This window comes from Homalodisca vitripennis, chromosome 5, assembly GCF_021130785.1.
Source record: "Homalodisca vitripennis isolate AUS2020 chromosome 5, UT_GWSS_2.1, whole genome shotgun sequence".
NCBI classification, from domain to species: domain Eukaryota; kingdom Metazoa; phylum Arthropoda; class Insecta; order Hemiptera; family Cicadellidae; genus Homalodisca; species Homalodisca vitripennis.
The window spans coordinates 86698076-86725766 of record NC_060211.1 but is presented as its reverse complement, the minus strand read 5'-3'; the positions used below and the strand labels follow the sequence as shown (position 1 = coordinate 86725766).

The 27691-nt window shown below is 33.7% G+C and overlaps 1 protein-coding gene across 1 annotated transcript in view; it reads left to right on the top strand.

Moving 5' to 3' along the window:
* The first annotated feature begins 1331 nt into the window (after positions 1-1331).
* Positions 1332-27691, top strand: part of LOC124363543 (nipped-B-like protein A) — a 128623-nt gene continuing 102263 nt past the window's right edge. Inside the window, exons 1-3 of the mRNA XM_046818793.1 lie at positions 1332-1403; positions 13013-13209; positions 17920-18081. Coding sequence (XP_046674749.1) covers positions 13125-13209; positions 17920-18081 — 247 coding nt within the window. The 5' untranslated portion in view covers positions 1332-1403; positions 13013-13124. The remainder of the gene's footprint in view (positions 1404-13012; positions 13210-17919; positions 18082-27691) is intronic.

Genomic DNA, 27691 nt, shown 5'->3' with positions numbered 1-27691 from the left:
GACCGAGAACGAAATGTTTTCTTTATACAAGATGACGCACCACCACACTATCTGACTGACGTCCGGGATTTTCTAAATGACCGCTTCCCAGGTCAATGGATTGGCCGTGATGTGCCAATTGTATGGCCCCCCCGTTCCCAAGACCTGACACCGCTAGATTTTTTCTTCTGGGGTTTCATAAAAGATATGGTGTACCTTTTGCCCGCCACTCTACCTGAACTTAGAGCAAGAATTTACGCTGCTGCTAAGCAAGTTACACCCGAAATGCTAGTGCGAGTCTGGGAAGAAATCTACTACCGATGGGATGTCTGCAGAATAACCAACGGAAGCCACATAGAACATCTTTAGTTTAAGGTAAAAAACGAAGTTTTTTCCTTTAAAATAACACCAAAACCAACTCTGTACCTTGTTTAACAAAATTTATATGAATTTTCAAAGTTGTAAAGTCCTTTTTGAAACGCCCTGTATTGATTTAGAGGTATGTTGGGTGGTAAGTAAATCCCAACTAAACAAACTCTATTTTTAAATAGTTCCACTGACGTGAAAACACATTCGAAATTTCATGATACAGGTATAATATTATGTAAGAGAAATTTGCCGTTTAACGTTACAATAACTCCCTCCCCCACTAGTTTTGGAGGAGGACAGTGCAGATCGATTGCAGCTTTATACCCTGTAATTACCAAAACCAAGCTCAGAATTTCGAATATCTGGGGTTAGGTTAGTTTCCACCAGAAAAACTGCATCAAACAAACATCAATCAAACAACATTGCATGCAACTTACCCCTTTCAGCATAACCCTCTCTTTTAGTAAACCGTTACTCCCTCTTCTTCTCACATACTCACGTGTACATACTCATTAAAAATGTATAAGTGGCAATAACCTAATTTAATGAAAGAGTTATCAATAAAAGTACTCGCTTTGCAGGGACTCGAACTCGGATCTTTTACTTGCCCAGATGAAAACAAATCCCTTATATTTCCCAATTGATTATTTTATATGTGATTCGATTCTGATACATTTTTGTTTAAATAAGCAAACTAACATGTGATCGAAAGGCCAGTTACCCGTGACACATACATATAGTACATATTGGCTTACTGACTCATTGTATCATACATCAATCTTGATTAAGTGGGCTTTGCACAACTGAGTGCTGAATTCTGATTCGTCAGTCAAACCTTCTCTACTTCACTGTTTTGACTACAGATGTAGGTCTAATTTAAAACGGCTTTTCATTGGCTGATATTTGAGCGGAAACTCTTTTACGACCAACTGTGAGGTAGAATTAGTTCTTTCTTATCTGCTGTTGACAGTTATAACGTTGATATCCGCAAGTAAGGTAAGAGACATTGTTGTTTGCTCGTGAATAGCTCTGAGTTGATTCGAATTTTTGTGCAGGTGACGTAAATTATAATTATTTTATATATTTATTAGAATAACTTATATACATTAGCCAGAATATTTTGATTAGATACCTGAAATTTGCCAAAAAACTATAGTTTTAATTTGTTTCTATTGGTGGTGAAATTCGTGAACATAATTTATACCATTTATTACATTTTCTAATATTCAAATTGATTATTCGGTAAGTTTTAATGTTGAATTTAATTTACCTTACACTATTAGTAGACATCTACAGCTTTATCTACTGTTATCAGTTCATGGCACTACAAAATCAAAATAATAACATACTAAACTTTGAGACTTTAGTTTAACCCTTTCGATCCCAGCCATTTTTTTAAAAATATCTACCAAAAAATCCCACTATTCACTGTAAGGGATCTACTAAAAATCCCAGCACTATTTTGCCCGTTTTGCAGAACTTTGCAAAAAAATTATTTTTAAAACTTATTTTTCAACCGATTATAATGATTTCTTTTTTCTTTTTATTCAGCATGAAATATACTACATTATAGTGAGTGTAAAAAACATGCATTCATGCAATAAATTATACATTATAGAACAAATTAGCTTACCTGAAAAAAAATTTCCGAGAAACTTTGGGACTTTGTTGTCAAAAGAGGTACACACACACAAATTTTTTAGCACGTATATTGTCATTGCACATTAAAGTACACATAAACATAAACATACACAACAAATTTTGTCAATTTATTCCAACAAAATAAAAAAAATACAGGTTTTTTTTTATTATTATCACGTTTTTCAGAAATTGTACTTTTTCTCAGTATTACAAGAAAAGGCTTAACTAAATGTATAGGCCTAACATTAAATAAAAAATGGACTGAGATAAAATAAATTCAATGTAAAGAATTGATTTACAGATATATAGTTATTGGAGAAACATTCTAAAATATATTACAAAAAACAAAAAAAACATTACTTTATTTAGCATTTGTGGCGCGGATAGCATTTTGGATGCAAGCCTTTCTTGCAATTTCGACAAATAAAAGTGGATTTCCTTCTTTTCCCCCCCTTACTAGTGCTTGCTGCACTACACTCACAGCAGTTCTTTTCTTTTCTATTGGTAATTTTTATAAAAATTCATTAACAGGTTGAGGAGCATCACCAGCACCACATTCTCTGTCCGAGTTGCTTTCATTCCCAGGTCTACTCTCCTTCACATCAAACCACTCACTGCTCAGTGATTAATTAGAGACACAGTAAAATGTAATCTAGACATAGGGTTGGTTGTATTCTCTTTATACAGGATGTATGCATTCAACACCCATACGCCCAATTATATTAAAAGTAATTTTTTTTTCCAAAATTTTAAAGTTTTTTCTGTCACTGAGGTATGGGGGAGCATCCTGATCATTGCTGTCAACCCCTCCCATATAGTCATTATAGGCCCTTATAATTGTTGGTTTATTTGTAATGTAAACCTTGTTTCCCCTTTTTTTAGATCTTTGTCCATTAGATGCCTTTGAATTGGTTGACAGCAAGAGCACAGGTTTCTGTTGCTTTTTCTTTGCCTGTAGCCTAACATCAGCATGTAGTTCTTTCTTTTGTACTTTCTCTCACCCACATTGTACTTACTCAATTATGTTGGGAGGGATGCCCTTTCTATTTCTACGAAGGGGTTCCTGTTAAAAATGTCAATTTTGAATACAAATCTTTAGCCAAATTCAAGGAAGTAAAAAAGTTGTCCACAAATAAATGGTAGCCTTTGTTCAAATAACCTGGTTCTAAAAGTTTCATGACCACTGTGTAGCCTAGACCTGTTGTTCTGTTCCTTTGCCCTTCAGGACCTTTGGCACCTTGATATACAAAGAAGTTTCAGGCAATAATGACTCAGAGCATCGGCATAACACCCAGAGCTTAACGCCAAACCTATGGTGTTTCTTTGGCATGTATTGCATTAAAGGATTGTGGCATTTTGTTGCGATTATGCTTTCGTCAATAGACAGGTTTTCCCCTGGAGTGTAGTAAAATTTAGAAATTGTTGTCATGTGGTCAATGAGTGGTTGGACTCGGGCACATGGGTCGTAACCCGGTTCCTTGGGTTTGGGCAAGTTTGTTGTATCTACCAAATGAAAGAAAGATAATATTTCCTGGAATCGGTTTCTGGTAAACATTCTACTATAACCATGAGCAGTGCTGAGCTTCACATTTCCACCAATAGCTAGGAATTGATGGCTTTCTATTTAGTCCCATGTTTAGAAGTACGGTTACGAAGGCTTTCATTTCTGCAACTGTAACACGCTGCCATATACGATGGCTTTCATCTGGTCCTTTTAGTAGGTTTAGAGCCGATATAGTCTTCTCAGCATACATGTTTGTGTACTTGACAAGTCTTTCCCACAAACTTATAGTAAAAGAAAAGCCTAAAGTAAGCTACAGCAGGAGAGTTGCAAGGTGGACAATGTTTTTATACACCTGGCGATTCCTGAAATGAAAACCTATGTGGATATTCCAAATCATTGTCTTCATTGACATCAACCCATCTTCCTCATCATCCCCCAATATCAGTATCACTTCCACTATTAGGTACAGGTGGTCTAGGTACAGGAGGCCTAGGTACATGTCTAACCCAGATGGCCTGTTTGTTGGATTGGTTACAGATGAGTTTTCATTATCATCTGTATCACTAGATGACAAAAGCTGTCCTACATTAGCCCTACTTGTGGATGGTGTATTTACATCAAGTACCGGTTCATAAGTAGGGTCGTCATCTGTGTCATCAATATATGAACTGCTCTCACTACCTGAATCAGCTTCTGATGAATCCTCACCAAAAACTGTCCTCTTCTACAATACGCCGAACTGTATTGTCACTAAGTGGCGACCTTGCACGCTTCATTTTACAAACATAATGCAAAAATAACCAACTACTATTATGCAATAAAGTCGAACAACAACGCCAAACTCACTCCACAACAAACTGCGACAATAAACTGCGTAGTCATTCACAGCTGGCCGGCACAGAGAAATGAGTTGCAACGCCACGTTGATTATACGTCGTATAGTGCTAGTAATGTACTGTATAAAGTTCAGTTCACAACTTTATTGGAAAGATTGATTCTTTATGATCATTTTGATATTATCGTAAGTGAAAGTTTAGTTACGTTTTGTATTTTATAACAAATATTCTGTAAACGTCCGTATAAGCGGACGCTGGGATTTTTATGCAGATACCGCGGACGTACCGTATAATCGGACGCTGGGACTTTATGCAGATACTTTTGACGTCCGTATATACGGACGTTGGGATCAAAAGGGTTAACCATTTTAACCCCGGCCATTGTATCAAGTGATATGCCAGAAATGCTAAGCCATTTTAGACAAAAAGTAGGAGTTTTGCGAAAAAATTCATAACTCAACTAATTTTAAAATATCAAGCTAATTCTTTTTTTTCCCTTTTTAATAAATGTAGTTTACAGAAATAGGCATATAGAAATATGAGTAAAAAAATGAAAATTGTATTTTTCAAATACATATACATAAATAAGAATTATAAATTTCAAGTTTGAGGATGGAAACTACATGACCAAAACAATTTTGATACATAAATATCCATTTATTTTAAGTTAAATATAATCCCTAACCTGGGAATCAAAAGTTATAGGTCTACCTTATTTACAAGTGGAGTAACATCCATTTTTGTAAAGATGTGTCATTTTTCTTTTTTTTCCAATTCAGGCCAAGTCAATGTAATATGAGCTTTGAAATTTACAGTTCTTAAAATAAACATAGAACCAAAGTTATTTATGACAAAATATTAAAACTATTCATAGCCTAAATTTAAAAAAGGTTTAACACAGTATTTACATCAATATAAAATAATTGAGCTAAACCATTGAATACTAAACAATTATTATTAAAGTTTTTTAAGATCAATTTATTACCTAATGCTAGCTGTTTTTAATGTATCATAACAATATTGTTTTTAATTAATTTAGCCTAAACAATGTAAAATTATATGTGTGGTATTTAAGTAATGATCGCAACTACAATTGCTATGACCTATGTAATTTGTGTCACAATCTATCGGATAGGCAATCTTTAAAATAATAAGGAGTAAGTTTTACTAGTTGCTTTTTGTATAAACTTATATAGTTTTTAACTCATCGTTAAATTATTACTTTTCAGTTATAAAAAAATAACTGAACTATACCACAATATGAAATAGCTAAAATGCAATTCGGTCTGTTATTTTGCTTTGTTCTGTAGTTTAGATTTAATCAGAAATATGAATGATTCAGTGTTCGTGATGGCCGCTTATCATACTGCAGCCACGGCTAATTTACTGTGTAGTCATGTCTTGCACTACAGGCCTCTTCAAAGTAGCCACTATCATTTTCGAGATTATTTAAAAGAGAAAAATTCTAGATCTCCACAATAATTTTATTTTAGGTTACATGGCTAATTCTGTTTTTATGTATTTCTTTCACATATTACATTGAATATACATGTATCTTGACGATTGTCCATTGTTTTTGACAATAAATGAATTGAGTCGAGTCATTTAGCTTGAAACCGCCTTTGGCCAATTAATGTGGACACTAGCAGTAGCAAAGCAGTAAATTTTAAATTAGCCTAAACACTTCTCTAAACATTTACAATGCAAATAAGACGAATGACGCGTAGTGGGTCTATATACTGAAGTGATAGAAACCTGGAAAATTTTACTAGAAGATGTGTGTTAACTATTTTTGACATACACATAGGTATGTACTTTTTAAAGTTTTATTCCATAAAAAAATGTAAAGACTGAGGAAAATGTAAAATAGTTCATGTCTGAGTACAACATAACTGTAAAGGTCTACTTTATAACATTTTATTTACAAATCTTTGTTAACAATATACTTAGAGTTAAATTTACCAAATGTAGCTATGTTTATCTTGGTATTAGAAAGAAGACACATTAAAAAAATAATTTTAAATTTCTTCTTTGAACATTTTAAATTGCTATGCAAATAACGCGGAGGAAACTGTAAAATAATTCTGATACGAGGAGGCAAACAACAAATATAGCAACTTAGCTGTCAATGAAACTAGTGTGGCCATCTCTACTGGCCATACGAGTTGTGAGGACAAACTACGGCAAACCTAACCCAAGCTGACTGCAACCTTGGTGTGGCAAGTGCTGCTGGTCTTTTGAGCGCAAAGGGTTAAACTAAACAAACAAAACGAAACAAAATACAATCAAACAAAAACGCAATATGTTTTGCTGAAAGAGAATTTTGATTGTTTACCTTTTTGTATTAACTTATCCATATTACAATCCAGCACAGTTCTAGATTTAATAACTCCATCATTCAAAGTAATTTTTAAAGAAAAAGATACTTTAACACATTAAAACAATGGCTTATTTCTGGACTTTCAATTTAGCTACTATAGAATTTTTCAATAATAATGGTATAAAACCGTAATTGCTTTTTTTACGTTAAACGTCTAAGTATAATGAGAAATGTATGTAGTCTTCACAATATTGCACACAAACATTATTTCAATATGTTTTATCATTTTTTTTCCCATGTATTTTTTTCTGTAAGTTGTGCCTAAAAAACTAATTTACCTTAAAATTAAGCAATTGTGCGCCCAACAGGTACATGATAGTCTAAGGCATTTATTTAAGCGTGGAATCACATTTAACAAACCATCAAGACCGGCAAACAATAAAAACCAATAACGAAATGCATAGCAACATGAACCCTGTCAGCCACACGACACACTTTACGAAAGTCCGGTGTATACCCGATCGGGTACACGACAGCAATTGTGAATGATCGCGTGTACCTGATTGAATACATGTCTTTGTGAACGCGTTAAGCACATCTACAAACAACAAACACTACTGCTTTTTATTGTTTCTTCCTCCCCTACGACAGAAGATTTCGGCACCAGTGAGCTCTTTACAGATTGCAATGTCATCATCGAAGGTGACAAACTCTTCAAAATCTAAGTCCATGTTTAAAGATTCCCTTACTCTCAGCCAACATCCTTCAATTGGTTCTGTAGACTGAACTTCTGGATCGTCTTTTTAATTGATTTTGGTTACAATCATTCTTTTGAAAGCCGTTTTTCTTGAAATAGTTGGCAATAGTTTGTCTTCAACATCGTTCCACACTTTTGCAACCATCCACATAGCATCTAACACACTAATTTTTATTGGAGACTGGCATGCCAAGTGGTTTTTGAATTGATGAAGAACCTCCTTTCTTTAATTGGTTAAAAAGTTTTTTATTATTCCTTGATCAAGCGGTTGGAGTTTAAACGTTGTGTTTGGAGGCAGGAACTGAACTTAAAAGTTTGTCAGCAACAGAATATCTCCATTTGCTGTGCAGTTGTTGATAAATAAAAGAATCTTTTTCTTTTTCATCCTTTTTGTTGGTTTGTTTCAGCCAGTCACTGAACACCTCTCCGTACATCCACCTTTTTTATTAGCTGAATATTCAGTTGGTAAGGTTTGATGTGTTTTTGGAACATCTGAGCTTTTTTAATTTGCCTATAACAAAGGTTTCAGTTTATCTGTACCGGATGAATTAGTGCCGAGCAAGATCGGTGCTGTTTTTGTCCCTGTTGCAAGGATCTCCTTTAAAAGTTAACGTTTTATCCAAACCAATTAAAAAAGCCCTGTCGCGTCTGCGCTGTCAATGTCATTTTGATGGTATCCACTGGTCAAGTCTGGATTTTAGCTTTCTACTCTTCGCATGTTGCATCATCCATGGCAGCACTTACACCACAAAATTTTTTTATACTAATTTTGTGCCTTTTTTTTAACCATCCCAACCATTACTGGCTCGAAACTCTGTGTTCTAATTGTTCTGCAAAATGTTGAGCCTTTCTTTTGAAGGAAGAGACCTCCAACAGGTATATTTTTATGCCGGCATTGTTTAAAACCATTTTACAACAGCTTTTTCAACTCCCTACTCTTATTTATTTTGTATTATTGGAGTGATGTCGTTCTTGGAAGTCTAAAATTTGTTCTTTTTGTGATATTCTTCAACAAATTGTATCAACTTACGTTCAAATTTCGATTAGCAAACACAAACACACAATATAAACGATAATACTGCAGCAATACTACCAACACATTGTAAACCCAATGACAATGCAGCACTGACTCAACTGATGGTTGTAGGGGAAGGGAGTGGAAAGCAAGTCCTATTGTTTTCATGTCTGGACTTTACCATGAGTCACCACAATCTATACTCAACTACACTAAACCTAGGTTTGGAACGGAGAAATTTGTAATTCCGTGGTGGCGTTCGTTATCCAGGGGGTTTTCTACACTGGATATTTGTTATACAGGGGTTTTATTTCCTCTCCTAAAATCATAAAAATTTGATATATCGAGGGTTATATCAAACCACAAATATTTCACTATGTAGGGGTACTTTTTACATTTGAGTGTTATGGACGTTTAAAGAGGATTAAGAAAAATTTGTTATATCAAGGGATTCGTTAAGTTGGGGTTTCCTTATAGTGGGACTCCACTAATTATTTTGGCTGCAGCATAGGCCTAATAAGCAGTCACTGAGACAAACAAATCACTGTTGAAACTAAACTATCAAGTACAAAAACATTCTAAATTATATACAATTAATTATTGCTGGTTTTTTAAAAATTCTTTAAATAACAATATTATTTCAATTTAGTTCAAACAAAGTAATCTCATTTATGTGGTATTTGAGTAATGGCTAAAGTACAAAGACAAAGAAAATGTATTATTTGTCTCACAAACTGTCAGACTCTTTTATCCTTCAAAATAGCAAGAGGTAAGTTTTACATTGCTTTGTTTGTTTCTTTTAATAATTAAAAAAAATTATGGTTGCCTGTAAAGTCGGTTTTACGGGCGAAGATTTTACGTGACAACGTCTTTTTCTCGGTAGAATATTTATTGATATGAATATTATTAAATTGCACAATAGGAACAAGGAATTGAATGAAAATAAGAATTGCACAAATTTTAACTATAGAAATATATTTTGTTTACTAAAACATTGTACATAATTTGAAATTAATTAAAATTTGTTATTGTAAATGGCAAAGTTGAATAAAACATTTACTAAAATTGGAATTTGAAATTCTTGCTAAACACAGTTAAATTCTAACTCCGCGCGTGGTGATTGGTCGGTTTAGTTCGTTTGTTTGGTCGCACTGTTATGACAGGTTAGAGGTTATAATTTGTTATTTTAAATGTTTGACTAGCAATACGCGCTGTTTCTTCTCAATCGACTGAATTACGATTGATTGCAGAGTGATTTAAACTAATAATTTACTTAACACTATCAACATTTGTCAATAGTATGACATAACCTATAAACTCAGTTTCTCAACTTTTGTGTCAATCTAACAATTAATCAATCAATCATAGTTTACGATAATGAAATATCAGTGTACAATTATTTACCTTTATTGTTGTAGTTGTTGTAAATGACGAATCTAAGCACTCCACATTTTCACGAATAAACATAGTTATCTGCTTTATCCCGTGCGGCGGACCCACAGTTATCTGCTTTATCCCGTGCGGATCCCGTGCGGCGGACCCACTGGACGGGCATCGTAACGTTACCGGGCGTTACACTTTTTCATGAGTGACTCCGAGCCGCAACCTAATTTAAGACGTTGTCACGTCAAAATATAGTTTTTAATTAATCATTAAATAATTACTTTTCTAAATATAAAAACGTAGTGTAACTATATTATAATTTGCTGAACTGTATTTCTTAATTTAAGATACCTGTAATATAATTTGGTTCGACATTTTAGATTTTCATTGTTTGAAAATTTAGATTTAATCAAAAATATTTATGATTCGATTGTTGTGGTGCTCGCTTGCTATACTGAAGTCATTAATTTTGTAATATTAGGCTCTATTGCATCTTCAAGATTATGTATAGACAATTGATGTGTATAAACTATTGGCCTTTATAATCAGCAAAATTGTACTAATTTTGTTAGAAATTATTTAGGCAAAAATTATTAAGAAAAAAAATATCGCTTACCTTTGAGGGCACACTTTGATATGAGGTGCTCCTAAATAATCAATTTCCTAAATTGACGGACAATCATTTGGTAACAGGTAAATACAAATCGATCTTATAAATCATTTATGTACTAACCATTTTTAATACATTGATCATTCATAGTTAAAAGCTTTACTCTGCATTTAAAAATAATAACAAGAAACAAGAAGCAAGAACGAAAAACTAACAATATGTATGTAACTCAAAACAAAATATGTACTACTAGTCTGAAAAGTGACTGTGTTTGCTCATTTAACTGAAGTTTTTATTAAATCACCACATACAGTAACTTACATAATTCACATTTTGGTTTTTGTAATACCGGTCCAACATTTTATAGTTAATTTAATCATTTTTGTTTTTAAAAGACCTGTATGGTTACAAATAGTTTTTGAAAATCAGTACTTTAACAAATAACATATGGTTCAAAGTAACTTTTGCCTAATTAATATTGATAATAATTGATTATTATGTTTTGATAATGTAAATAAAACTATTGATTGATGAAATCAATTATTTAGGGACCGTATATTCTACATAACTGATTTATTTTAGAGATGTAGCTTCTAAAATTTGTGCCAGACAGCTGGGTATGTGGTGGCAAACAATAAAGCATTATCTGTCACTCCATAAACACTCTTGATTAGGGTGACACCTTTTGTTTCTAAACAAACTGTCATGTGATATAAACACATCAACTTAATCTCTTTGGTCACTCATAAAGTTATTCTATTGATCATCCAAATGGCTTCAGTCAGATCAGTCAAGTAAACGGAGCAGGATTGGTCACATTGAATTATCTAGCATGTATTTAGCAATATATTTCATTTTAATTTTCTCGTATAAATTAATATATATATATATATATATATATATATATATATATATATATATATATATATATGTGGTACATACATATTATTCATTATAAAATGTATTAGTTATAGAAATATTATTTTTTCCGGCTTTTATTGTTATAATATGAGTTAAATACTGTAACTCAGTTAAAGTATTTACGTTAACCTGTTTATGTGTGAATGTTGTGTTACTTAGACATTTATTTTTGCTTTAATTCTTTGCATGGTAACAAAGTTCTATGTTGTTGGAACATAAGTTTTGTTATACTTTCAATTCTGTATTTGGAATGTTTTCTTTCTATTGAAGTACTCTATGAATAAAAATCTTTTAAAATCACAATATGATAGAGTTTTAGCAATTTCATAAATAAAATACCTTTAAAAATACAAATTCGTACTTTTCAAATGAAACATTGATATTTACCATTCAGTTTACAATTTTATTTTACATAATTAACAGAAACAGTATTTAAACTTCATTTTCAATACAATGCAAAATAGATATAAATAATTGACATGCTAAAAATCCAAGTTCTCTAACACATACGGTAGGTGTTTACAAATTTACAATTGTAAATGGTTCTTTACATATCATGTTTTGTCATGACTGCTAAAAACATGGTTGAAATGACAGTGATTGTCCATGGTATGCAGAGAATGTGAGGAAAACAAGGATGGGCAGAATTGATGGACTGATGAGTATCTAAGAAGCATTGCAAAAACACTAGATCATCAAATTTCCATGTCCACCTGGTGGGGACTCAGGATTAATGTTTGCCTTTTACATAGTTTGTGATGTTGCTTTGGTATCTGATTATTCAATTAACTTGTAGATGAATGTGTCAATTGATAGCTAAGTGAGTGTATATCGCATGTATGGCTTGGTTCAGTAAGAGAGGGCAAGGCACATTTGATGGTAGGTAACCACGATAGAAACATAAATGTTGATAATCACCGTTTTTTTTTTTTGCCTATTGTAACATCCAGCTGAGTTTTTGAAAAATTTTTCAGTTAAGGTATATTGATTCTAGTCTCAATGTAAACAATGTAGGTCTACTTATACACTAAGATTCTTATAGTAATACATTTTAATCTCTGAAGTTTAGGCAGGAAGCAGTACTGCCAAAAGAAGCTCACAAGGCCTACGAAAGGCTTGTACTGAAAAGGATACAAGTTTAATTATTTTATATATATATATATATATATATATATATATATATATATATATATATATATATATATATATATATATTTTAAAGCCAATGTTGATTATTTTGGTATCATTGGAAAACAGTTTTCAAGTGAAATTGGACATGAATATAAATTGCTATGTATCAGTTGTAATACCATTTGGTATCTTAAGGTTTAGGCTATTTCAGACATTTAGTCTAATGTAATTACTGTTAATTGTTGTTAGGAAATATTTTCTTTATTCACAAATAGTTGTTGGATGTTTTATGTGTATGTAATCGGTTTACTTCATCAAAGACGCAAATATTCAGTCTATAACATACTGGATTTTTTTACCAGTTTTCACACGTTTGTTATTCTATGGCAATTTTTTAATCCTTGAAAGTTATTTGAAACTTCCTAAAAGAAACAATTCCCAATGACACTAAGCATGTGAAAACTTGTATCTAGTGTGTTAAATTAACCAAATGTGTATTCCATTTTTTAAAACATATAACAGTTTAAATTGTTTTTATGTTTACAGAACTTTTTCAGACAATTATATCAACAAATATCCCTGAAATATCAGCATTTTTACAGAAGCTGTTTTAATAAAATTTTTACCAATTAGAAGATTAATACAAGAAATTGTTAATATGGGGTTGATTAAAAAAAATAAGAAAGTTCAAAGTAAATCAAGAACAAAGAAAGAAAAGTCTATGAAAAAATCCAAAACTTCAGGTAAGTAAAAAGAAATTCTAACACATTTCTAATAATGTTTTTATTTTTAGAATGATTAACATTAGCTTATGATGAGTATCTTCTTATTTCACATTAAGGTATTTAAGGTCCTTTGGTGCTCTTTAATGGGGTTGTGTACTTATGAAAGGATGCAGTATTTATATTTTGATGTTGAACCTATGGGATGTGAACTTATAAGTTGTGAGGCTTAACCCGTTCACTACGAAGGGTACAGTAGTGGTGTGTGATGACACTTGTATTTTCAGGCATTGAATCACTTGGTAGGTAGGTAGCTAGTATTAACAATGTTTGGTCTATTAATATTTTTTTATGTTTTGCCAAAATATATAAATTTTTGTGTCTTAACAAAGATCTGATTAAATAATTTGCTATGTGTTATGGATGTAGCTTTCTAGATAGCTAGATCATTACGGTTAAAATATAAAAATCCATTTTCAGGGAATGTTCACTAAAGTCAGTTAGGGTGTATGTAAAATTTAGCAACTTAGTAAAGTACTGAAAAGTTACATATGCTTACAGATATGTTCTGTGAGTTATGAACCAGTGTTAGATCTCTGTGGGAGGTAGACCATAGTGAATGTGTAGAGTGCCGCATACGCTTGTGGTACAGTTGAGGTCTAACCTGTTTGTACTTCACAGTACAAATTGCTATTATATTTTAATTTTTTTGTTATTATTTTTATTTTCTTTGTGGCACTTGGAATGAAAGGGCTGATGTTAATGAATGAAATATGATTGTTATCTGTTAGTATGCTTCATAAATATTGAGGTCACCTTAAAGATTGAAATTAGCTGTGGAACTCTCTCTTCTACCACTACATCACTATTAAAAGTGGTAAACCACTTCAAATCACTTATTTGATGGTGGAGTCCACTTGGAGATTTGTATAAGCAAGTGTTATTATGCTGTTTAATTATATGACATTTTTCAGAAACTTATCAACCCATGTGATGAAGTTACTTTGTTGAAATGCTTGGTTTCGTACAAACTTGAATATTTGGTTAATGTTTACTTTAGCCACGTTACTTAAAACAATCTAAAACCACTTTTAACAATTTCTTAAAATAGTAAACTTGTATTTTCAGAAAGAATTTTTTAGGTCACAGACTATATGTTGCATAAAAATAATTTGTGTTTTAATTTTAGTTTATATCTTTATTACTCAATCAATGTAGGGAACCGAGAGGAGTCGTGGTTTCTGGGTGGTGTAGGATAACAAACTAAGAAGGAGTAGGTTTAAAAGGAGGGGACATTAAGGTTGTCAACAGTCATGTGAGAATTTGAGATGGGTGTACCAATTGCATTTGAAGATAATCTATGAGTTTTTTAGTAATTTTCCTGTTTATCATCATTTTGGTCACAGTATCGCCATGATGAAGTTTATTTATCATTTCTATTTACATGGTGAAGATTATTCATTGTTTTTCCTTTGTTACTTTAGTTGTGTTGACTATAGTGCTACTTCTTTGGCCTTATCGACGTTGCTTTTCCTGATTGGTTAGATTTGGTTGTGTAGTAATTTACAGAAATAGACATTTACTTATTATTGTGTCAGAATAGACAGAATATATAATTATTGTGTTGTTCTTTTAAATTTCTTAATGTGAATTTAAATTGTGGACTTCTATAGTAGCTGGTATTGGCCATTGTTGGCCATTGCCCAGCTATGCAGAATAGTATGGTTAGGTGAGTTTGTAATATTGTTTTTAGTTTTTAAGATAGTTGATCATCATTTTAAAATTTTATGTTTTACTGATTGGTACTATCTCGAGGGATGTTTTTCATTCGTCACCAAAGGTGTTGCCGTAACCCATACTAATGGCTGGAGGCATTACCGTAAGCCCGTTCAACTATTAGTTCCTTTTACAAGGTTAAAACACTTGTCCCCTCCTTCCAAGACTTGTTTTCTGTTGATTTTTAAATGTACTTTAAGCACTTTCTTTTTAAAAGCAAAATATTTTGAAGTGGCTAATAAAGTAATAGTTTTGAAATTAGGAACAAATCTCGGAACTAGAGAACTGTTCGGTCAAATGACATACCGTTTGAAAGCTTATCTTGTTGCTGGGTGTTACATAAAATTCAACATTGGTCATGTTATGGAGCTCTTAGTCATCATCATATGGATCTTGTAATTTTGTGGACCACAATTTAAAACGTTTAGTTTTTAATACAGATTAAATTGAACAGGTTTTTGTAAATTAACCGTAACTGGCAACTGCTCGTCTTAAGAAGCAAATCGGTATACTGCCCAGTGCGTTTTGTCTCGTACTGAACAAATGACAACAAATTAACAAAGTACAGAACTGCTCAGAGCTTGGGAACTCACTAATGTAACAACTTATCACGTTGAGACTATTGTAACAGATACTTTGTACTGGTTGGAAGTACATCTATTGATTTTCAGATGGAAGAAGGTAATCAATCTCTGTTTTAAGGGTACTATCCTAGGAATATGTAAGAACTTTTATAGTAATATATGAATGTTTACTATGTAAAGCAGTAAATTAGTACAAAGTTTACTAGTTTGTGGATCCTATCTTTTCCATTAAATCTTTATTAGACAAAAGATAATTATTTGGTATAACTCTTGATAAGAATATAATTTGAAGGCACATTTGACACATTAAATACTTTTATTAACTCTACTGTAAGTATATCCTTTTATTTGTTTGTTGAGCAGACAAGATAAAAGATCCTTTCTATAGATTCATATTAAGAAATCTTTCCTTACAAAGTAATAAAAATGAAAGCTGTATTCTTCTTTTACATTTGTTACTTTGATCTATTTCTTTGTCTCCTATTATAGTCACAATTGATTCATAACATTAATCTCTACATACAAACCTTTCATGTATTTTGCTCATTTGCTGTTGTAAAGACCTTGACTCCGCAACCGCATCTCACACAATACAGGTTAGAGAACAAAAACCAAAATCGCTTGTCTTGGTTTGCTTCCTTTGGTTGGCCCATGTCATTTCGATCCATAAATATTTTTATCCTCAATGATCGACAACACAATGGTGAAAGCTTACTAAGTTTCGCTGAAACAAAGTGTGAAGGGACATTCGGTTAAGTTTTGTCAGTCATCGCATAACGTGATGGAAACATTACAATCATTTAAGACTTTTTTTGTAGGATTAAAAAAGAAGAGATTTTTAGTTTTATGGAGAATCTCCTGAAGTTTGAGTGTTTGGAATTTTACCCTCAAAATCCAGTTATCCCCTGGGACATCTGGTGATATACTTATTCAATCATACTTTATTTTAATAGTTTTCATAACTAATTATAAAGTTCTCAAACATCATAATAAAATAAATTAATCATTTAACAACTCCAAAAAACTTATTCCTATCTTGTCTTTAAAGGGACTATTATAACACTTTCACTGCCGCCTCCTAATTTTGACAACTTTCTTACATTGCCACCTGTTTTAAAGATTTTTAAAGAAATATAATGTTTTAACCAATCATAAGAAAACTATGGAACTTACGTTTTTTTTTTTTTTAACTGAGTTCTTCCTCTTTCTACACAAATGATTATGCATAAATATTTTCCAACAGAAAGTCTTGGTTTAAAACATAAAAAAATAATGTTTTTTTGTAAAAAATTAAAAGTTGACCAAAAAACAACACCATGTACTAGTCTATAACATAAATATATTTCTTGTTATTATTTGCTGTATTCAGTATTGCCATTACTGTCACTATAGCTACACATATTTACAATTGAAATCCACTATGTCTTAAATATTTTCTTTTTAGTGTGGAAAGTCTTGAAACATGATTCTTTGCACATAGTAATTTGCACTCGTTACACTGGTAGGAAGTGTCTCTTCTTGTAACCTCGCCTGTTTGTTTTTTTAGTTGTCAAAGAAAATAATAAAAGTTTGTATTACTATTTTGCTTATATTTGTTATTTGAGTTAAAAGACAATGTCAAAAAACTTACTTGCATCTTCTAAAAGTCCATCAGTATTAAATTCAGGATCATTACTTGTGTCATCTTGGAATAAATCATCACTTTCACTGTCACTTGAAAATGTGAGTAACTCTTTTAGCACTTGATTGTTTTTAATACTATCACAATTTCTTTACTAACAAACAATCGTAAACCAAAGTAATAGCAAACAAAACTACAACAATGCAGACGACGAATTAGCAGAACAACAAACGGCCAACGTGATACGACAAGTTTATAAACAAACCAGTTTTTTTCTATATTCCAGATGACATTTCGTAGATCATAAACCACAGAGTAAGAAATGAAAACATGGAAATAGCAAATGACTATCAATGCCAAAGTCCAAATATGTTTAAATACATTTTTCTTGCTGTAAAAGTCGGCCCCATCAAAAGACGTTGGCAGTGACGTCGCAGTGAAAGTGACTTATAGTATATCATAAAGAAGAATGTATTGTTTCCATTAATAAATAATCTGGAACACTTTAACTTCCTGGTATTTTTTATATACCCTTGTACTAAAAAGCCCTGTACATGGGCTAACATTATTAAATAATTTATTTTTTTAATAAGTTCGTAGACTCTGACATTACAAATGTCAGAAATTACAACATGGCTTTTTAACGCAGGATGTGTCTGTCGTCCAATAACATGGTGATAAACTTTTGTACTAAATACGTCTTATTTATATGAACATGAATGCAGTGTGTAACTTGTTATGATTTTTCAGATTCCTCACCGTCAAAGGAAAGTAAACCACATAAAGCCAAATGTGGTCTGGTTCCTGTACCAAAGTTATCTACTGAGAAGAGTTTAAATAACAGTATTTACAAGAGATTCCATCAGTTTGTGAAAAAAATATTCAGAAAACATGAACTCTCCATGAATATTGGTATGTATTGGGACAAAAATGTATTACTTAACTTAAGTGATTCAGATGTTGGATACAATTATTAACAATAAATTTAAAATGAGGATGTGTACTTCCCTACACATTTATTTTAGTTGTTAAATTTAAGGAAATTAAAATGGTAGTTAGCCATACTTATAATAGTTTTGATTTTTGACTGTGAATGCTAAATAGTTTTAGGGAGCTATTAGTTCTGTTCTGTTCACTTAACCCTTTGCACGCCAACGTACCTATATTACGGCCGTCGGCTACTCAACCGAAAATCGCCAACGGCCGTAATATAGGTACGTCACGTTTTTCGCCTGTAATTTTCTTATAGTTCATCTGATTGCCACGAAATTTTGACTAATCGATAGTCGATTAGTTGCTTTGCAACCACAAAGTAGTTAATTCCTTTTTGGACTGTTTGTTTGGTCGTATTTGAGCTTCGCAGCTGTTGGATTGTTTGGTCGAGAGTGAGGTTACGTTCGTGTTGCTCTGCGTTGTTTACGTTTGTAATTCTCTCATTACTTTTGTTGTTAGGACATTTTTATTATGTCCCTTTTATTAGATTCATTGGTACTTTGGGATTATACCGACCACACCCAGACATGAATCGTTATTTGACATTTAGCTTCAACTGATTAATAGATTAGCGTACAACAATATTTCGTTGATATAAAACAGGAATTGTCTTATCGCAAACCCCTCCCCATCCTCAGACAGTTGACATTTAGCTTGTACCTATTACTAGATTAGCGTAGAACAATATTTCGTCAGTATAAAACAGGAATTGTCTTATCGCAAACCCCTCCCCATCCTCAGACAGAGGTCAAAGTCGAGCAGTCTAGTAGATAACGTGATTGCAGAGTCTCGCTGCCCGTTCGCTTTGTTGTACTTTCGTATTTTACCCCTACATTTCTCCAAACACAAAAATTCAACAAAAACAAACATTACTAAACAAAAACTAAACTCTTTATTGAAAAAAACACACAAAACTTTTTATTCTTGATCAAACTCCGCCACCCAAAATGCGAGTGCCTCCGGCCGAAGGTGCTTCCGAAGCTCGCGCTGATGTCAACGAAAGAAAAATATCCCTCGAGATAGTATCTATCAGTAAAATATAATTCTAGAGAGGCTGATCAGAAATATAAATTGAATTGTAATGGAAAGGCAATTATGTACCTTGCAAAAAACTTAAATAAACATGTGATGCCGTGCGGCCTGCCGTAATCGGGATTCTTGAGAAAGATAAGATAACAGCGACCACAATACCGATCACAATACCTGGAAATGCTTGTTGATTGATGGAATGTTAGTTCTGTTACTCAAATACATCGTTTTATAACGTTCTAAGTTCATTGAAAAAAGTTTAAGCGAATCTGACCTCATTAACCATTGATAATCTTTGTAAGTTTGTAATTTTGTAATTAAAGAGTTGTTTTTTCGTTCTATAACGTTTGTTTATGATATATCTATAAATTTATATTTTTGTGTTCTTCATACTGGTGTGGTTGGTATAATCCCAAAGTACCGATTTGTATAGTGTCAAATATTGATTTGTGAATATAGTGTAACATTACATACAACGTTCATGCAACTTACAAAAACTGTGCCCGTGTCACATTTGGTGAAAAAAATCACAACTGGACTTCTATATAAGGTAGGCTTTTGAAATTTTGTAATTCGGTTAAGGGGTAGATATAGATTACTGGGATATAACAGGAAATCAGCCTAAATGTTTTTTGAAACCATTTATTTGTGCTAAAAAACATTTTTTTGAAGATTTAAATTTTTTTTCTAAATTTTTTATTTTTTTTATAAGTTTAAATTACATTTATGCAACTACAATTTACCAGCTGAACAAGGCAATTTTATAAACAAAACAATATTAAAGAAACCATCAATATCTGTTAAAAAATAAAAAAGTTATGATAAATTTTGTGAAAGCTTGCAAAACTGCTGAAAATGCCCTTGGCGTTTCTGGGTAGTACTTTTGGAAAATAGGCTGGCGTGCAAAGGGTTAAGACAAGAAAATGAGGAAACCTTTCATTGCACTTAGTCCTGAAAGGACTTTTGGGCTGCTCCCGGAGTGTCAGGATATTCAGTTTGGGAGTAGTAGGGGTTACCTCATAATGAGATCCCATGATAATGGGGCACTTTCTCAGTCGTGTTACCTTCAATAAAGGGGATGATGACTTTGTTCTACTTGAAAGTAGAATTTTCATTTGTGTTGTGCAATTTACATTTTATAGGCACACAATAATTGATTATAGGTTTTTTTTAATTGATAGCGGAATTTCCCCTAATAAGGAAATTTATTGTCAGCTACACTAGCTTATTGTGGAGGAGTTAAAATGTGAAATGATAATCAACCATATACAAATTTCCTTCTAGGCTGAAAGTGGTGACTTTCAGTATCTTTATCTAATTGTCTGACGACATATAACTATTATTTATAAGTCATAACGGTCGGTTATAAGTGTGTCAAGCTAAGAAAAATTTGATTTGAGAAAAAAAAGTTTAGTTAATACATTTAACCCTTTCAGTACCCTCCCATTTAGACCTCCACCTAAACTAACCTGGCTGGTGTTCAATTTCTTTCTTAGGAAATATTCCTCTATTAGTTTTAGGAAAAACTAGTGTGTGTGTGCTTATTCAATACAAATTAGCTTCTGGTCCTGGACTATTCTAGCCTCTTCCACTTATAGCAAACAGGGGAAACCAAACTCTCTCATATTTAGGCTTTAAAAAGGTTTAACATTACTGTATCCCATTCACGCTGAAATATGAGTATACTCGTAGTCCGATCACATAGCTCACAATCTGAAAAACGAGTTAACTCATATTTCAGTAAAGTTTTAAATAATGTGTTATTTCAATAAAGATTTTTGAAAACAAAAGTATTAAAACATAATAATACAATATGTGTATTTAATATTAATGCATAAAAAATAAAATTAGTAACTGATGTATTGCTGTCAACAATTGAAATCTTGATGGCTGTGGTACTGGCTGTCTACGCACCAGCTATCTGCAGTTGGTGATCGTGATTACGCAGTTTACACGCAAACTAAACTGTTGTTTATGTGGACTGTTTTTTTGTTATTGTATTGCAATGTTTCATTTTCGTGGTTGAGATGAGGAAGGAATAGCCTCATTACTGTTGGATGTAAGTGAAGATGATTGTAATGAAAGTGAAAAAGTGATGAATTATACCAATTATTGTTGATAAGCATGTCCAAGACATCGATTTAGAATATGCTATGTCAGTTGATCAAAATGATAACAGTCAAGTAACAGAAAATGTAAATTATTATGATTTGTATAAACAACTATGATTCACATCTTATTAGAAATAACCTACAAAGTATAAAATTCACTTGTAAAACTACACATTGTGATTTTGAAAATAAATGTTTTTAGGTGACTACTATCTACAATGGCATAAGTCAAGATATTTTTGTATAGGGCCATTCATATCTATATTTTTTCAAAAAAAAAAAAAAAAAAAAAAGTTTTGTAAAACTTTCAATAAACAAACATTGTTAAAATAAGTTCAGGAAACGTTTTCTAATACAAGCCTGCATTTTGCTACTAAAATCAATTGAATAGCACTGCAGCTGTTCCGGGAGTTAGCTGTCAACAGATTAACACTGTGGGAGCACCATTCACTCTAACAGTCATCCTCCACAGTAAACCTGTGCTCCTCCTGGACCTCCATTGGGTTGCCCAAATTTAATTGATACATCAGATTTTGCTGTACCCAGTATAGTTTCAACTGGCGGATATGATCCAGTGTTGTCACAATACATCCAAATGGTCACGGTGATTGATATTTTTTGCCCAGTCAATATACAGTGTGTATCAAAATGAATGACCTGATTTTAAAACTCAATATCTATTGCTAAAAATGTACTACAAAAATAATATTTATTGCAAAATACTCACAAAATCTTAAAGTTTTAGGTATGTTATTACAAATGTTCTATATGTCCACCAGCAGCAGCACGAACAACATCCAGACGATAGCTAAATTCCTCATAAATCTTACACAACGTATCTGCGTTCACAGACCTTATTGCGACAGTTATTCTGTTCTTTAGTTCTTCGATGTCATGAGTTAGAGGGGGAACAAACACTTTTTCCTTCACATATCCTCCCCACAAGAAAAAGTCGCATGGGGTCAAGTCTGGTGATCTTGGAGGCCAAGAATGAAGGGCATTGTCTCGAGGTCCCGTGCGCCCTATCCAGTGGTGGGGCAGAGTGTTGTTGAGAAGCTGTCGAACATTGTTGTGCCAGTGAGGCGGAGCTCCATCCTGTTGGAAAATGAACCTAAAACTTTAAGATTTTTTGAGTATTTTGCAATAAATATTATTTTTGTAGTAAATTTTTAGCAATAGATATTGAGTTTTAAAATCAGGTCATTCATTTTGATACACGCTGTATTATAATAGATCATGTATCGTAGAAGTACCGTAGGAGCCCTAGAAAGTGTAATGCTTTTTAATCCTTATCTGTTCTATTACTGATCTTTGCTTGTTAACCCTTTGAGACCCACAACAAAAATATAGGAAAATTGTTTAAATAATACAAAGTTATAGTTTATTAGCAACCAAAATAAGACTAAAATATTATTTTTTTACATTTTTTTTCATGGGTGGAGGGTGGGGAGGGGTTTTACAATTGTGACACCTGGGTCTGAGTGGATCCTACCAAAAAAGTGTAACAAATTGTGAATCTTTTTAAAACATTTATTTAAAAATAGAAAAAAACTACAGTCACACTTACTACTGGTTAAGAGTAATTTAAAAAGAGAAAAATTTAAACACAAAACTTTATGTCACCTCACATTGTTAAAATTACTCATTTGTATGAAATTTTACAAAGCAGTCAGCGTCTTTGTTCAAGCAAAGGTAAACGTTGCACTTCCTTACATCTGGTCCTGGATCTGGGGACTTGCAACCTTCTAGTCGACATGTGTGGGGATTCTTGAGATTGTCAACACATGGCCAATGGTTGTAGCCATCATATCGCTTGTCTTGAGATGGTTTCGCCACTGGAGCGACTATTTTGTTCACACGCCGCATTGGTGGTTCTTCGGCATCTCTAGATGTTCTGAGGTCCGTTTCCGAGTTGGTCCACCTACAAGATACTCAGCAATCGACAGCCTGAAATCCATCAGCTGCAATTGATCTTTTTTCTTGATGTTAGATAGTTCACAAGGCCAAGCGGTACTCGAACCATGAGTTCACAATTGCTAGGTCGAAAAAGTGGATGATCACCTTCAAGGGCCATTTTTTGGTACGAAGCCAGGACCTCCAATACTCCATCATCTGATCAAGTACGTCTACACCCCCCATACATTCATTATACTTTCTTACAATGGCGGGGCACTGATCATCAATATGTCTTTGTTTTGCTTGTTCCATTGTTTGACAGTTGCGACTGGCTTTGATCCTGTACTAGTCGAGCCATGATTATGGCTTTACTGTCCTTCCACATTAGTAGACACAATTTTTTGTCATCCCTGGTGTATTCATCATACTCCCCTCTTTTTAGTTGGCATTGCATACTTTTGCTCAAGTCAAGATTTTTGAACTGATTATCTTTTCTTTGAAATTATGTTTGTTTGTAACGTACCCGTGCCCATCAATTTGCATCTGAGTTAGTTTTTCAAGCAAAGGAATGGTGGTAAAATACCTATCAAAATAAACAGAACTTCCTGGAGGAAGTGTTTGAACAAGGAGCAGAATCACAGCGAGTCCATGTCCTAGAGTAGTATCCGGAAAAAGGTGGTAGTAGGGCCTTGTTGAACCTCAAAATCAAGCATGAGACCATTACTAGTGGTCATAACATAGTTTTTCAGACCCACAGGCCTTGGTTTATTTTTTACAACTTGTCGCACTGGACAACTTCCTAAAAAGGGGATGATTTGCTCATCAATTGAGTATGTACCACTGCCTCGTTCTAGCTCTAGACAGCGTTTGCGAACTGCATCGATGATGGGCTGAACTTTCCACAATCTGTTTGGATTTTTGTTAATCTTGAGTCATTGATAAGTTGTCAATACAATGTAAATTGACTCTTAGCTGAAAGAACCTGTTCCTAGACATCGATTCAATTATTTCTTTAAATGGGTGTTTCATTGGCCAATACATGCGTATTTTAGGATATTTAAAAATCCCCATCAGCCCATGAATGCCAAAAAACTTTTTTATTTCAGCTGCTGTGCATGGAATAGTCATGGGCGCACCATTTTGGTTGTTGAAAATACTGATTAGTATGGAATGCAAATAAATCAAATATTTCTTGGGTGAAGTATTTCTCAAAGTACTGGGCTGGACTGTAAATAGTGAGGTCTGTAGTATCATAATTTTTATCAACATCTAGCTTGGATGAAAACTCTGCTTTTTCCATGAATTAGGTTTAGGCTTACTTGCTTGGGCTAACTGGTGATGTGGGAGTGGGAGTAACATCTCCATCATCATCTGGTGAGTTGTCATCATCGTCGGCCTCAGACGAAGGTTTGTAGTTCTGATCCAGGTCTTCATCATCCTCCCGAGAATCCTTCGATGTCTGAATTATCTAACTGTTCTATAATTAAGTCTTCATCGAAAGCTAAGTTGGCCATTACTAAAAGTTTTTAACTGTTTTGTTCAACACATTCAAGTTTTAGGTTAGGTACTACCTAGACCTAGGTATCACAATCGTGATAGTTCACAAAAAAACACAGATTTTTAAAACTGAAAACTAAAAGAATTAACACTAATACATATAGTATGTCGATCTACACACTTTATAACACATAAACACAAACTTTCATGTGGATACGATGTAAAACGTGTTTTCAAGAAGTATAAACAGACCACAGTGCATCAGACTGTCTCAAAACAACAAAAACAACGGAAGCAGGCAAACAGGGTGACCAACAGCTGCGCGGTAAAAATCCCCAAATATTTACAGCAGTGTTTCAGAACTGTCACGACCATGTGAGGTGGGTCTAGCCGCTTCCTAGCGATATGTGCCCATTGAAATATCATTGAAAAGAAAGTATAACAATTGTGACACCAGGGTCTTTAAGTGTTAAGACAGGTATGTTGAGATCATTAGATTGCTCTGGTTGTGCTTATGTTTGGTGATGTACCTGCACTAAATTGTTTCTACTGAATATTTTATCACTATGGTATTTAATGGTAGATTTGTGTCTCCTCCAATGGCTTTCGTCATCCGTAGGTAAATGCATGTCAGCTTGCTAAGTTTGCATTAATTGCCATCCTTAGTTTCTACAGCAATCGCTGGTTCCACATGAGCTGAGGAGCTTTTCACTTTTGCTTAGAATGCCCTTCCTTGGGATGGTGAGAAAGAACTATTTACGAGGTAACTGTTATAGAAGTGGTGGACCGGATTTTAAAAATCTTTTCATGTTTTATGTGATACCATGTACAGTAAGTAATTAGTAATACCTAGTAATAACTTTGATTAACTGTTGAAATTAGTGAGAACAACTTTAACAGCCTAGTTGGACTATTTCTCTTGGAAGTTTTAAGTTAGGATTATTATACACACTGTAATCAACTTGCCTTTTGTATACTCAAGAAGAAGACAATATTTAAATGCCCACATTGCCATGGCACTTGTAATGTTTTTGGAGACTATGTTCATATACTGATACAAAATATCCACAGAATGTTTGATAGTTTCATTAATAGTCTGATGGTGTATGCAATATATTATCAGCAACTACTATATTTATATTGCTAAACTCTAGCAGGAGAACAGTTGTTCAGTAATGATGAGTATGAGTTGTTCAGTAGCCTAAAAGAGGTCATCAGTGTGTTCTTGACCTGAATGGTATTCCTACAGTGAGAAATTTTTACTCAGTGACCATGGCCAATTACTGTGTATGATATTTACAATTTTGCTTTTACTGTTTTATTTTAATGTTACGAGGGGTATCCAAAAAGTAAGTTTCCATTAATTATGAAAAAATTAAAAAGACTCAAAAAATAACTGAAACACATTTATTCAACTTTTTACATCATACCTTATTTTTCTACATAGTTACCATCCCTTTCTAAGCACTCTTGGTATCTAGGAAGTAGTTTTTTTATTCCAAAAATCACAAAATTCACCTGCCAAATTTTTAAGCCAAGTATCCACCTCATTTTGAAGGTCATCGCTGTTGGCAAATCGCTGACCGCCAAGGTGTCTTTTCAGCTCCGGAAACAGATGAAAATCGCTAGGCGCAAGATCTGGTGAGTATGGAGGATGACCAAAAACATTCCACTTAAATTTCCTCAAAAGTTCCATTGTTGCACGAGCAGCGTGTGGTCGGGCGTTATCTTGAATAAGCAGAACCGTGCGCGACAAAAGTCCGCGCCGTTTATTCTGTATTGCCCGCCGAAGTCTGGTGAGAACTTCACAATACCTTTCTGCATTTATGGTTTCGCCACGAGGAAGATAGTCAATCAATAACACTCCACGGCAGTCCCAAAAAACTGTAGCCATTACCTTTCCTGCCGACTCAAAAACTTTGGCTTTTTGAGGAGCTGCCTCTCCTTTTTTTTGCCACACCATACTCTGGCGTTTGGTCTCTGGAGTTGAGTGGTGAATCCATGTTTCATCACCAGTGACTATTCTACTGAAAAGGTTTTCATCTTCATCGTCAAACAATCGCAAGAAAGACTGGGCAGCAGCCATTCGTTGTTGTTTATGGGCATTGCTCAATAAGCGAGGCACCCATCTTGCACACACTTTCGCAAGCTGAAGATCTTCTGTCATGATATTGTGCACAGATAACCGGCTAACTTCAACACTTGACGGCAGTTTATCCATAATTTCATCGAGAGTCGCTCGCTTATCATTGTCAATAACTGCTCGTACAGCATTAATAATGACGTCAGGTTGCCGAGAATTGGCCGGTCGGCCACTACGCTCATCGTCATGAACATTTTCTCTTCCTTCCAAAAACATTGCACGCCAACGACGGACCATCTGAACGGACATAACATGTTCACCATACACTTGACACAACTGACGATGAATTTCAACGGCAGTTTCGTTTTTGGCGGTCAAGAAACGAATAACACTACGGACTTCGCAACTGGCGGCAGAACGCAGTGGAGTCTCCATGATGTTTGGGCAGCAACTGACTGAGAAGCGTGACAATGGGCCAGTGACCGGCGCACCTGTTGCCAACCGAACCGCGCTACATATCCCCGCCCACAGCTGCACGCTGTGTTACGTACGCGTCTTTTTACAGAACAGGGAAACTTACTTTTTGGATACCCCTCGTAATATGTATTCTCAAACATATATGTATATATATTTGCACTACATTAACTAGTTAGTCACTAACACCTGAGTTTAAAATCTCTCTGATTGTCTCCATTGGTTGGAGAACACACCATGTAGCGCCCCTTGGGTTTGTTTGTCTGGTTGCTAGCATTTATTTCACTCAAACTGCGATTATTATTTCCCTAATTTAAGAAACCCTTATCCTTATCCCAGTTTTGTTTCATATTTATGGATATTAATAAGTTTTTTTTCTCTTGTGATTGTCCGTTTGAGTCATATTATAGTTTGTTTTATTGTTTAAACCAGGGGTGCC